The sequence below is a fragment of the Vulpes vulpes genome, chromosome 1 (assembly GCF_048418805.1).
Source record: "Vulpes vulpes isolate BD-2025 chromosome 1, VulVul3, whole genome shotgun sequence".
In the NCBI taxonomy this organism is placed as follows: domain Eukaryota; kingdom Metazoa; phylum Chordata; class Mammalia; order Carnivora; family Canidae; genus Vulpes; species Vulpes vulpes.
In genome coordinates, this window is record NC_132780.1 from 134,387,676 (window position 1) to 134,400,678 (window position 13,003).

The window sequence follows — 13,003 nt, forward strand, 5'->3', positions numbered from 1 at the left end:
GAATTTGCAGATGAGACATTATAAACAAGACTAAAAAGCTCACTGAAGTTGTATGTAAAGCAGATGTATACAAATAAAGATCCAGTAGCAAATTCCAGCCACTAGAAACTTAAAATTCATGCTCCTCTGGTTGATTATGTTTTCAAGATCCAGTCTTTGTTTCCTGCTGGTCATTAACCTTTGTGACTTTCATGAAGAGAAAGTTGTTAACAAAAGTGAACTGATAGAAGTAAAGGAAAAAAGATTCTTGTGAATCTATTTTGGGCTAACATGCAGAGTTCCAGCCTCCCTCTAGAAAGTCAGATGTTAGTTATTTACATCGATATTTGATCACAATTTTGGACTTCCAAATGAAAGTGATTATTCTTTCAAAAAGTCTCATTTTACATGTCTGCAGTGACCTAGAAATCATACAACCTAAATCACTTAGTTTTTAAAAATGTAAATATAATTACTTTGGGAGTTCAAAAATCTTGGCATTTTTGCATTGTTTTTACATTTACTACATATAATGTAGAAAGGATAATTATTTTCTTATACTAATGTTAACAGCTATTTAAAAATATTTTCAGGGGCAGCCTGGGTGGCTCAGCGGTTTAGCGCCGCTTTCCAGGGCGTGATCCTGGAGACCTGGGATCAAGTCCCACGTCAGGTTCCCAGCACAGAGCCTGCTTCTTCCTCTGCCTATGTCTCTGCCTCTCTCTCTCTCTCTCTCTCTGTGTGTGTCTCTCTCTCATGAATAAATAAATAAATAAAACCTTTAAAAAAAATAAAAAATAAAAATATTTTCATTCTAAAAAATAATAAAATAAAAATAATAAAAATATTTTCATTCTAAGTTAACCTTAAAATTGTTTAGTGTTGACAGCTGAAGGCATTTAAGGTGCCTCCTGAAAGCACTCCGGAGTTCACCTGGAAGCAATTAGGGAGATTTGCCATATGCTCAGTGGATGCTGAACAAGAATTTGGGGGTCAGATGATCCAGGTTTCTCAGCCCACCAGTACCACTATGTATTTAATAACCTTAGATACTTGTTTGTCTTGTTCTGCTCATTTGTAAATCTGAGTAATAAAATCTATCTCCCAGAATTGTTAATTAATATTGGAAAAGGTGCCTTGTAATATTTGCTGGTAGTAAGTATCCTATTCAAGGAGACTTAACACAGTTAATCAGATGAACTGAATTGCCTTTTGAATTAGCCATTATGGCAGTGGAAAATTCCAGGTCTGCCAACTTGATATTTGAAAGGGTTTCAGCTTCATTCAGATATAAATGCAACTGAGAGATTCCAGTTTGGAGATGCATTAACTTACAAGTGAATGATAAAAATCTGCACACACCGGTGCTTCCTGTGAATATACATTTCTCATACTTCATTCATCTCCTCGGTGTCTACCCTGAAAAAGTGCTAGATCTGATACGCTGTTCACTACATGAAAGTATAGACAAAAATAGAACAATTTAGTCTTAACTATTAATTAAAAGGCACAGTCATTAGCCTGACTGTCTGATCTTTGTGCCAGATTTTTGTGTATTATAAATCTGCAGAAAGAGGGATCCCTGGGTGGCGCAACGGTTTGGCGCCTGCCTTTGGCCCAGGGCGCGATCCTGGAGACCCGGGATCCAATCCCACATCAGGCTCCCGGTGCATGGAGCCTGCTTCTTCCTCAGCCTGTGTCTCTGCCTCTCTCTCTCTCTCTCTGTGACTATCATAAATAAAAAAATAAAAAATAAATTTAAAAATAAATAAATTAAAAAAAAAAAAAACAAAAAACAAATCTGCAGAAAGAAAACTTTCCAGAAAGGAAGAATTTGCTTCAAGAACTATCCTGCAGGAATATCAAAAGGTTTTCCTCCTTTCCTTCTCTTTTGCCTCAGGCATAACATTTTACTTTATAGAAATGGAAATAAAGGTATTAATTTGGACAATCCTCTCTTTTTAATTAAAGATTTTATTTATTTATTAATGAAAGATAGAGAGAGGCAGAGACATAGGCAGAGGAAGAAGCAGGCTCCCTGCGGGGAGCCCAATGTGGGACTCAATCCCAGGACCCCGGGATCATGACCTGAGCCAAAGGCAGCCACTCAACCGTGGAGCCACCCAGGCTTCCCAACAATCCTCTTTGACTGTAAAGTTTGGATCCTAAGATTCTCGAAGACCTCTAAAGTCAAATTACAATGAAAAAACATAGCTTCAGTTTTTAAAATTAAAGTTGCTAATAATGCAATTTTGCCATACAAGTATCCAACAACCATTTGCAACCTATTAGAATGAGAATCAAAACAATTTCATCATGTTCCTTCCACTTCAACTCTAATCCTGATCTTTGGCCTCAAATTAATTTCTAGAGACTTTTTAAAAAGATTTTATTTATTTATTTATTTATTTATTTATTTATTTATTTATGAGAGATACAGAGAGAGAGAGGCAGAGACACAGGCAGAGGGAGAAGCAGGCTCCACACAGGGAGCCCGACGTGGGACTCAATCCCAGGACCCCAGGATCAGCCCTGGACTAAAGGCGGCGCTAAACCGCTGAGCCACTGGGGCTGCCCCCTAGAGACTTTTCTTTTTTTTTCTTTTTTTTTTTTTTAATTTTTTTTTTTTTTTTTTTTTTATGATAGTCACAGAGAGAGAGAGAGGCAGAGACACAGGCAGAGGGAGAAGCAGGCTCCATGCACCGGGAGCCCGATGTGGGATTCGATCCCGGGTCTCCAGGATCGCGCCCTGGGCCAAAGGCAGGCGCCAAACTGCTGCGCCACCCAGGGATCCCCTAGAGACTTTTCTAACAAAAAAACTGGACTCAGAATTTTAAGAAATCATGCTATTAACTTACACGGTTTTCAACAATTTCATTATTTTTTTTCCACAGGCAGGTGAAACAACTTTATTTCACAGTTGTCTTTAAAACCACAGACACTATGTTCTTCATATAAAAACATTAGTACAGATAACTATACTTTCTAGAAAATGATTATATAGACCCTCTCAAAGAAAAATGCACACCATTATATGGTTCAGACAAGTTACTTGGGAAAAACACATCTGGACCGATACCTAAAACATACCAGGAGACCACGCTGCATCTTTTGGTTCAAAGTATAGATTACTGTCATCAGTAAGGGCTCCTGAATTCTTACATATTTGATAATACACATATAGACTGGTTTGTGACTTAATGCTCCATTGGTTCATCAGCCTTTTCTGCAGGTTCATCAGCAGGTTGAGCAGGCTGTGCCTTTCTCTGCGGTCTTTCTTCAAGACCTTCCAGGAACGGAGATACATCATCATCATCATAAACTCGTAAACTCGTAAACATCATCATCATCATAAACATCGTAAACTCCAAGTCTTTACCAACAATTCCAATGGAAACATTCTTTGTAGTTAGGTCCTGTTCTGCAGGAAGTGTCTCTCCTAAGGCACGCAGACCATGTTTAACCAGTTCATTCAAATTGCATTCCATAAACCCAGACATATCTCTCTCCAAGTAAGTATGAGCTGATTGAGAACGGGCTCCAATGGACATGGCTCTACAGTCAAAATAGTTGGCAGATGGACAGGTTTGGAAAATGTGAGGGCCCATATCATCATAACCAGCAATAAGCAGTCCAACACCATATGGTCTCCGGCCATGCCGTTGTGTTGGTATCTGGGTCTTGCTTCCATTTAGAGATACAAGACGAGCCACAGGAAGAGGTCTGTCAAATACAAATCTGGAATCCAAACACTCCTGGCGCATAACATTACATAACAGTCTAGCATCAGCAGTAAGTCCCGCAATTGAGATACCAGTATGGTTATCAACATGAAGAATTTTCTTCTGATGAGCTGCAAGCTCTGACTGTGCTCTCTTCAATGCAACACACTGCATGGGTTTTTGATTTCAGACCAACTGTGGCTGAATCTTGTTTGACAGCTTCCATTGCATATTCAATTTGATGAATCCTGCCCTGAGGGCTCCAAACAGTGACGTCATTGTCATACTGGTTGCGAAACATGGTTCCGGCGCCGGTCCCGCTGCGGCCTCCCGCAGAGGTGGCAGTTTCAGGAGCGCGCTCATTATTTTTTAAATGTTTTATTTTTATTTATGAGAGAATGGTGGGGAGGGAAGGGCAGAGAGAGTAGCCCTTAGCCGGCTCTATCCCACCACTCTGAGGTCCCAACCTGAGCCGACACCGCGTCCCACGCTTAACCTTACCGCGCCACCCAGGTGCCCTAGTTTTCAAAATTGTTATTTTAATTTAATTTTTATTTTAAAACAAAACTGCATAATCAGTACAACTTTATAACTTTTAAAAGTACAAAAGCCACTAGAAATCAGGACAATGAGGGCTGATACCGTTTCCTTCATATTTTCAGCACTCCTGTCATAGGACAAGGACCGTGCGTTCATGTTTTTCGAGTGTTGAAATAGTTTACTCGTAACACAACCAGTTTTCCAATAATTCGCTTGCGGTTGATTTTAGACTTGTAATTCAACTTTGTTTGCTATACATAGCATGTGATTTCATGAGCTCAAAATCTGAGAAAAATATAGGTTGTTGGTTTTTTTTCTTCCTTTGGTCAGAATGCATACCCAGGATAGGGGCTTCTAAGAACACGTGTTTAAGGAGCTCCGTTATTCTACCTACCTACCTACCTACCTACTCCCTTCCCCAAACGCACGGAGAGATCGAAGCTCCCAATCTTCTTTAAGCTTAGCTGTCCCGGGGGCTGCACGAGATTATTTTACAACTCAGGTAACTACTAACTTTCCGTTTTCTTTTTCTTAAAGATTTTATTTATTCATGAGAGACAAGCAGAGACACAGGCAGAGGGAGAAGCAGGCTCCACGCAGGGAGCCTGACGTGGGACTCGATCCCAGGACCCCAGGATCACGCCCCGGGCCAAAGGCGGCGCTAAACCGCTGAGCCACCCGGGCTGCCCTAACTTTCTGTTTTCTACCTTTAACGATTGAAAGCGAGCATCCACAGCGCAGACCCCACTCCCACCCGGCCGAGCAGGTGCCACTGCGTCCTCCGGGGTCGGTGGGCGGGGCGGCAAGGAGAGCGGGCACCTATCAGCGGCCGCCCCAGGCGGCGGGCCCGGACGGCCTTCCCGGCGTGCCCCGCGCGCCGAGGGGACTCTTAACGTGAAGCGCCGGGTGACTCAGCCGCGTGGCCGCGCCGGCCGGGGTGGGGGGCGCGCCGCTGCGGCACGGCGGCTCCTCGCGGCGGCTCCTCGCGGCGGCTCCTGGCGGCGACGTGTGCGCGCGCCTCCTGGGCGGGTTCGGGCCCGAGCGCGAGAGCGCGGCGGGGAGCGTCAGGTAAGTGGTGGCCCGGAGGCCGGAAGGGCGAGAGTGGCCGTGGGCAGCGCCCGGACTTTGCCTTTGTGTCAGGGCGGGGGCGTCTCCTCCGGCCGGGGAGAAAAGTCGTCGCGCGGAGGCTTGTCCGCGGCTGCGTGTGGGGCGCGGGTGTGCGTGCGGAGGCCGAAGTCTAGTAACCCGGGAGAGGGCTGTCCCCTCACATGGAGACGGTAAACGCCGCGGGGCTGGGGGGGCGAAGTGTAACTTGTGGGTCTCTGCAGGCCTGGGGTGTTTCCGGCCCGCCCGCGCGGCCGCGACGGCGACCCCCGGGCGGCTGTTGCTAACGCCTTTGCAGGCGCGTTTTCTGCCGGCAGTTAGTGGAACTCATTAGAAACCGGGTAGTTGCTCGGACTTCTCGTCCGACTCTGGAGCGGAGGGCGCTCTCGCTCGCCTCCCCGCCTCGGCTTCAGAGTCCTTCGTGCCCCCCGCAGATACTGCCTTTCGTTAGTTAGTGCTCCGAGGGCACCAGAGCTGGGCAGAGCCTTAACCCGCGAGCTCCTTTTTTTTTTTTTTTTTTTTCAAGTGAAACCCTATTCTTTTTTATAGTAGACAGCGACTTCGGGTTTACAAGCCTAGTTCTGCACTATCAAAAAAAAAAAAAAAATACAAAAACCCCAGACCTCTTCTATTTTGGAGTTTGTGATTCTTTCTAAAAATTCCTGGGTTGAACCGACATATTTTGTAAACAAGAAACCAGTGAACAAACGAAACCCGGTAAACAAGGTCCTGGAGGAGCTGTTTAACCAGTTCCCGAAAAAGCATTTTCCAAGCCCTTTCATTGGGCCCCTGTGAGCTGTTAGACAACTTAGCTGCAGCTGTTACCTGAGAAACAGGTATTGAGGGGTTTCAGTAATGGTCCCCAAAACAGAGTGGTGTAGTCCAATGTAATCCAGAGGCGAAAGAACCTCACTTCAATGCCTATCGCTGCCCCACCCCCATCCCCACCTGTCATTCTGGGGCAGTAGTTCTCAAACGTAAGTTTGCCCCTTAAAAAATGCCAATTTGATTCTAGAGATCTGTGATGGGTCCCTGAAACTGCATTTTAAGCAGGCACCCCCTTCCTTGGTGTGTTATACCACACTTTGAGAAACACCACCATAGGGCTGGCCTGAGAATCTCCAGAAGTGCCTAACTCCCGCATCCCTTGGTTGATTTACTGTCCCCTTCCCTCCAGCCAGCCATGAGCCAAGAAGCTGGCCTTGAGCTAGTGCTTTCTTGGACTCTGACACCAGGGTAGGAAATGACTTTCATACATATTCTGATCTTGCCTCGGTGGGTTAGAGATGGCCTGTGCCTATTAGTCTGTACTGTACTTCCAGTATCATCAGAATTTAAGCAGTGCCATTAGGTCACATCTTCCCATCCTAACTCAGTCTCAGTCTTCCCGTTAGAACCAGGGCAGCCAATGCTATGTAATTCCCATGGACTCGAGTCCTCAGATTTCATGGTACCTAGCGGTCCTGGTAGCATTTATGAGAGCTTTCAGTTTCGCTGAATACAGTCACGGAATATCCTAGTAATGCCCTATTTTGTTGCAAAGCCTGTAGGGGGTCACTTTAGCAACAACATTGCAAAGATGGTACACAGTCACACTGCTCCCTTGACATGGAAACCAGAGCTGAATAACGTCTGCTGCTAAGAGCTTTTTCTATTTACTAGTTCCTCTTCAAATAGATATATGTAAGGGTGAGGTTAGATAGGCTGCTGGACTTTTCTGTTTTTGACATCTTTTTTTCTATATTAATCTTTTCCCGTTGGTTCACAAATGTCATATCTTTTCCTTCTGTGGCCCCAGACTTCCTATTTATTGTCTTGCCTCTCCCCCAGAATCTGAACATGCCTGCCTCTCCTTGGCTAACTGGAGTAAAAAGTTGAGGGAAGTCGTTGGAATGTTGAATGACTTCTAGTAGGAAGACTCAGAATCATGGAAATATGAGGCTTAGAGATATAAGGAAACCTATTACAAATGTGTCTGGTGCAGTCCTCTCATCTTTCAGATGAAGAATCTAGGAGATGAGATGGCAGAGGTGAGGATGCCTGGCTCCTAACCCAGTGTTCTTCCTGTTAAATCTTCTCAAGAAAAATGCTTCAGTGGGATCCCTGGGTGGCTCAGCGGTTGAGCACCTGCCTTCGCCTCAGGGTGTGACCCTGGAGTCCCAGATCAAGTCCCACATCAGGCTCCCTGCATGGAGCCTGCTTCTCCCTCTGCCTGTGTCTTTGCCTCTGTGTGTGTGTGTGTGTGTGTGTGTGTGTGTGTGTCTTTCATGAATAAATAAAAATCTTTAAGAAAAGGTTGAAAGAAATTCAGTTATAAGAAGATGACAGTGGAGAGACTTCTACATGACTACAAAAGCAGTATTTTCTAGAAAAGTAGAGATTGAAGGAAAATGTAGGAGATTGAAGGACTCTGAAGCATGAAATAGGTAGTAAAAGTTTAAATAAGCAGATACCTTGTAATCCCAAGAGACATTGTGAACTTAAAATTTTTTTAAAATTCAGTAAAGGTTAAGATGAGTACCTTGGTGAACTTTTATTAAATATTAGGTGTTTGAGCAATGTCCAGAATGTTGTTGTTTGTTTTGTTTTTAAAGATTTTATTTATTCATGAGTGACACAGGCAGAGGGAGAAGCAGGCTCCATACAGGGAGCCCGATGTGGGACTCTATCCCGGGACTCGGGGATCATGCCCTGGGCTGAAGGCAGACGCTAAACCGCTGAGCCACCCAGGCGACCCTGTACATATTGTTTTGAGGTTGTTACATAACTATATTTTTGTCCATATCAAAGTTATTAGGTATTCTGTGGAAGACAGAACATAAAACTGATCTAACTACTAATCTGATTTAATATATTTTCTTAGGAGAAATAAGAGTAATGGGATACAAATGCATTTCTGAGATGTAGGCAGGAAAGAAGTATGGATGGAAAAAGAAGCTTTTTTGTTCTTGGAGAGTGAGTGCACACGCACATACACATGCATGGGGGCAAAGGGAGAAGGAGAGAGAGAATCCTAATCATGCTCTATGCCCAGTGTGAAGCTGGACATGGGGCTCTATCTCATGACCCTGAGATCACGACGTGAACCAAAATCAAGAGTTTGATACTTCAGTGACTGAGCCCCAAGAGAACCTTTTGATATTTTTGCTTTTAGTCCCCAAATTAGACATTGTTGGATTCTCCTTGTATCTTCATGAAAGTAGAATTAGAGGGGTAAGGGCTAATGTACTAAATGCTTCTACATCCATTGTTTTATTTATTTCCATTATATAGCTGAGGAATCTAAGATACAAAGAGCTTAAGTTTGTCCAAAGTCATGCACCTAGTAAGTGGCAGAGCCACTGTTCAAACTTAAATCTGCATGCCCCCAAAGCTATTAAGATTTATGCTCAATAGTGCCCTCATTATACTTGATTGGGTGGTAGTTCAGAATGTGGGCATTGAGGCCAGCCTTTCCTGGGTTCAAATCCTGGCTCCTTTATTTACTAACTGGATAAAGTACTCCTCCGTTTCTATGTCTCTGAAACGGAAATTGTCATAGTTACCTACCTCAGAGGGCTGTTAGGGTCAAGTTAATTCACATAAAATACTTAGAACTGTGCCTGACACAGTAAATTCTCAGGAAATGTTGGCTTTTTTTTTTTTTTTTTTTTAATCAAGATACTCTTTTCTTTAGATTCAGATGGTCCTTCCTACTGTTAAATTACTAAGGCATTATGATAAATATAGACAAACTATCTCTGTTCTTACTAAAACAGAGGGAGCCTTATTAAAATTTTGGAAAATACTGGGGTATAGTGCAAAGATCTGTAATTGGGACCAGAGGGTTTGGTTTCTGTTTGTTTCATAGAGAAGGTTGTACGAATCAGATGAAGTAACAAATACAAATGGAATTTAAGTAGTATTTTACATTTGTATAGCATATACAGTTATTAAAATTAGAGAGGAAAGTTACAGTAAATTATTGATAAGATTTTTAAAAGAAAGTTTGACTTCCTTAAAACAGCTAGTGATTTACAGTTTTATAGGAAGATCACAGTCCATACCATAAAACCACATAAGAGTCCTTCCATGTGTTTGTCCTACATCTCTTTTTTGGTGGTAGAGCCTGAAATTTAATTTTTTGCAGTTGTATCTGTTATATTAGTTTGCTAGGGCTTCCATAAAAAAAATAAAATAAAATATCACAGACTGTTAACTAACAGAAATTTATTTTCCTACAATTCTGAAGGCTGGAGGTCTGAGATCAAGATGTTGGCAGGATTGGTTTCTTCTGAGGCCTCCTTGCTTTGTCTATGTCCTCACTTCCTTTTCTTAAAAATCCTATTAGATTAGGGCCTGCTCTAATGGCTTCATTTAACCTTAATTACCTCTTTTAAAGTCCTTATTTCCAAACAGTCCCACTGAGGATTTAGGAGTTGGGACTTCAACATACAAATGTTGAAGGGAACACAGTTTGCTTATAACAGTCTGTTTAGGGAATTTTTAAAAAAAAATTTATTTAGAAAATTTTATTTTTTTTTAGGAAATTTTAGGAAAATTTGTTTTTTATTTTTATTTAGGAAATTCTGTGCCAGCTAATCTGAATGTTCCATTGCCCTTATTGTTGAGTGCCCTAGGTCTCAAGCAACATCCTTTATCCCCATGCCTGCCATATCTTACCTTCCATCTGCTACTTAGAACCATGCTTGCTGTCGAATACCCTAAGAAACATCATGAAACATCATGCCTCTGCATTAAGTCACTGCGTTTGGATTTTTTTTTTTAAAGATTTATTTATGAGAGAACAGAGAGAGAAGGGGGGGGGCAGCAGAAGGAGAAGCAGGCTCCATGCAGGGAGCCCGATGTGGAACTCCCCTGGGCCGAAGGCAGGCACTTTAACTGCCCAGGTGTCCCGTGTTTGGATATTTAAAAAAAAATTTATTTATTCATGAGAGACACACAGAGAGAGGCAGAGCCATAGGTAGAGGGAGAAGCAGGCTCCCTTTGGGGAGCCTGATGCAGGACTCCATCCCAGGGCCCTAGGATCACGCCCTGAGCCAAAGGCAGATGCTCAACCACCGAGCCACCCAGGTGCCCCTGCATTTGGACTTAAAGCAAGAATCTGCTTGAGAAACTGTTCCATATATTTAATAAATTCCTAATTTATTTGGTAAGCATATTTCTTTCATCTAAATGGAAGAATTTCAAAATCTCTTATGTATTACTTTTTTTAAAACTTTTAAAATTTGTTCTTAAACTGTTTTAAGCCTTTTTTTTTTCTTTTCTTTTTTTTAAAGATTTTATTTATTCATTCATGAGAGAGAGAGAGAGAGAGAGAGAGAGAGAGAGAGGCATAGACACAGGCAGAGGGAGAAGTAGGCTCCATGCAGGGAGTCCAACATGGGACTCCATCCCAGGACTCCAGGATCACACCCCGGGCTGAAGGTGGCATTAAACCGCTACACCACTGGGGCTGCCCTAAGCCTTTTCTAAGAAAAAAAAGTTCTTTTTTTTTTTTGAAAAAAAGTTCTAACATTTTCTTAAAGAGTTCTCTGTTTTAAGATATTCCCCCCCCCCTTTTTTTTTAAAGATTTTATTCATTCACTCATGAAAGACACACAGGGGGGCGGGGGGCAGAGACACAGGCAGAGGGAGAAGGGAGCCAGAGATGGGACTTGATCTCAGGTCTCCAGAATCACACCCTGGGCTGAAGGCAGCGCTAAACTGCTGAGCCACTGGGGCTGCCCCTTTTTTCCCATTTTAAAAGTAATAACACTTTTATTTTAGGGACTTCGGAATATTCAATAAAATACAATTTAATGGGGTGCCTGAGTGGCTCAGTTGGTTAAACATCTGCCTTCAGCTCCTGTCATGATTCCAGAATCCTGGGATGGAGCCCCACATCAGGCTTCCTGATCAGTGGGGAGTCTGCTTCTGCCTCTCCCCCTGTTCATGATGTCTCTCGCTCTTTCAAATAAATGAATAAAATCTTTAAAATAAAATACAATTAAACACACATGATAAGCCTACAATGGAGAATAATTAATATTATCAAACTTTTTTCTATGAATATTTCAATCTGCTTTTTTCAATCAATATTGTTCCATGCTACTTTAGTCATAATATAAAACTTATTTCTTTTTAGTCTTTGAATGTGAATTGTATTATAAATTATATTAATTTTTTAGACTGTTAAACCAACTTTCCTCATAATGTGTTACCCCTTTGGTTTTTTAATAATGTTTAGGATTTTTGTGCTTATGTTTATGAGAGAAAATAACCTCAGAAAATTAACTGGGGAAATACTCCTCCTTTTTCTTTTCTTTTTTTTTTTTTTTTTAAATATTTTATTTATTTATTCATGAAAGACCAAGGCAGAGGGAGAAAGAAGCAGGCTCCATGCAGGGAGCCCGACGTGGGACTCGATCCCGGGACTCCAGGATCACGCCCTGGGCTGAAGGCAGATGCTCAACCAATGAGCCACCCAGGTGTCCCTACTCCTCCTTTTTCTATTTTCAGAAAGAGTTTGTATAAGATTGATGTAATTTCTTCCTTAAAGATGTGGAAAAATTTGCTAGCCAAGCCATTTGGTCCTGGAGTTTTCTTTATGGAAAGGTTTTAATTATGGATTATGATTCTGTGTGTATGTATATGATAATATATGTATCTTCTAACTATAAATATACACACCTATATTATATATGTTAAGATATTTATCATAGGGAGTTGGCTTATAGAATCGTGGGGGCTGGACTAGACCATCAGGAAGGGCAGGTTGGAACTCTGGACAAGAGTTGAAGCTATAGTCCAAAGGTGAATTTTTTCTTTCTTAATAGAGAAACCTTAGTTCTGCTCTTAGAGCCTTTCAATTGACTGGATCAGGCCCACTCAGAATATCTAAAATAACCTTCCTTAATTAAAGTGATTATAGACTTTTAATCACATCTACCACACTTTCACAGTAACACCTAGATTAGTGTTTGAACTGTGACTGTAACTTAAGCAAATTTACATATGAAACTGACCATCATAGCTTCTCTCCAGTCTTCAAGACTTGGCTACTTTACTTGTCTGATGCCTTCAAGCAATTGTCTTTTTCTGTTTTGCCCATTTTTCTGAAGGATGTATTATTCTAGGGGATAGGACTAAAACCAAACATGGAAGTTATGGTGGGTCTGGGGAGGAAGACAAACTTGGGTTCAACTCGAAAAAAGAGAAATTTTCCCCCAAGGATTGCTATTCAACGATTGAGTGAATGAGCAAAACAAGAGACTCTTTATTTTTGAATGTTTTATAAGTAGGCTGGACTAAACTGGTAGAAGTGTTTTTGTAGTCCTAGGTGGAAGGTTATTGGAGTCCAGATTTTTTTGAGATTCATGATTGGTAAAATTGTGGGGGAGGAAATTGGGAGCCTATCATAAGCTTGCCAGTATCTTAGCACATTAAAAAAAAAAAAAAAACTGGCCATCATTTTCTGTTACCATTATTTCATAAAAGAAAAGACATTTAATATAAAAAAAGAAAGGTATAATTTAGGTACAAAGGACTGCCCTTCCCAAGAAAGCACTACACTAACCTATACCATAATTCTTTAGTTAACATTTTAATATTTTTGGAATTATGGGGTATCTTAAAATCATGTATATATCTAATACATTAGTACTTCTTTTTCCTAC

The 13,003-nt window shown here is 41.7% G+C and overlaps 1 protein-coding gene and 1 pseudogene across 24 annotated transcripts in view; one reads left to right on the forward strand and one right to left on the reverse strand.

Annotated features, from left to right (window-relative positions):
• Positions 1-3,045: 3,045 nt before the first annotated feature.
• LOC140594772 (proteasome subunit alpha type-1 pseudogene) lies at positions 3,046-4,115 on the reverse strand (annotated as a pseudogene).
• A 1,003-nt stretch (positions 4,116-5,118) lies between these two features.
• The window catches only part of KCTD20 (potassium channel tetramerization domain containing 20), a 38,973-nt gene continuing 31,088 nt past the window's right edge, over positions 5,119-13,003 (forward strand). For 2 of the 24 annotated variants that reach the window (XM_072731093.1, XM_072731060.1), the window contains exon 1: positions 5,298-5,518. Coding sequence is in view for 2 of the 24 variants with exons in the window: in XM_072731060.1 (XP_072587161.1) it covers positions 5,510-5,518 (9 nt within the window). In the remaining 22 variants the exon portion in view is untranslated. Of the gene's footprint in view, positions 5,519-11,695; positions 11,816-13,003 lie in introns of all 24 variants that reach the window. The other 22 variants (XM_072731140.1, XM_072731190.1, XM_072731076.1 and 19 more) reach the window with 21 other exon arrangements.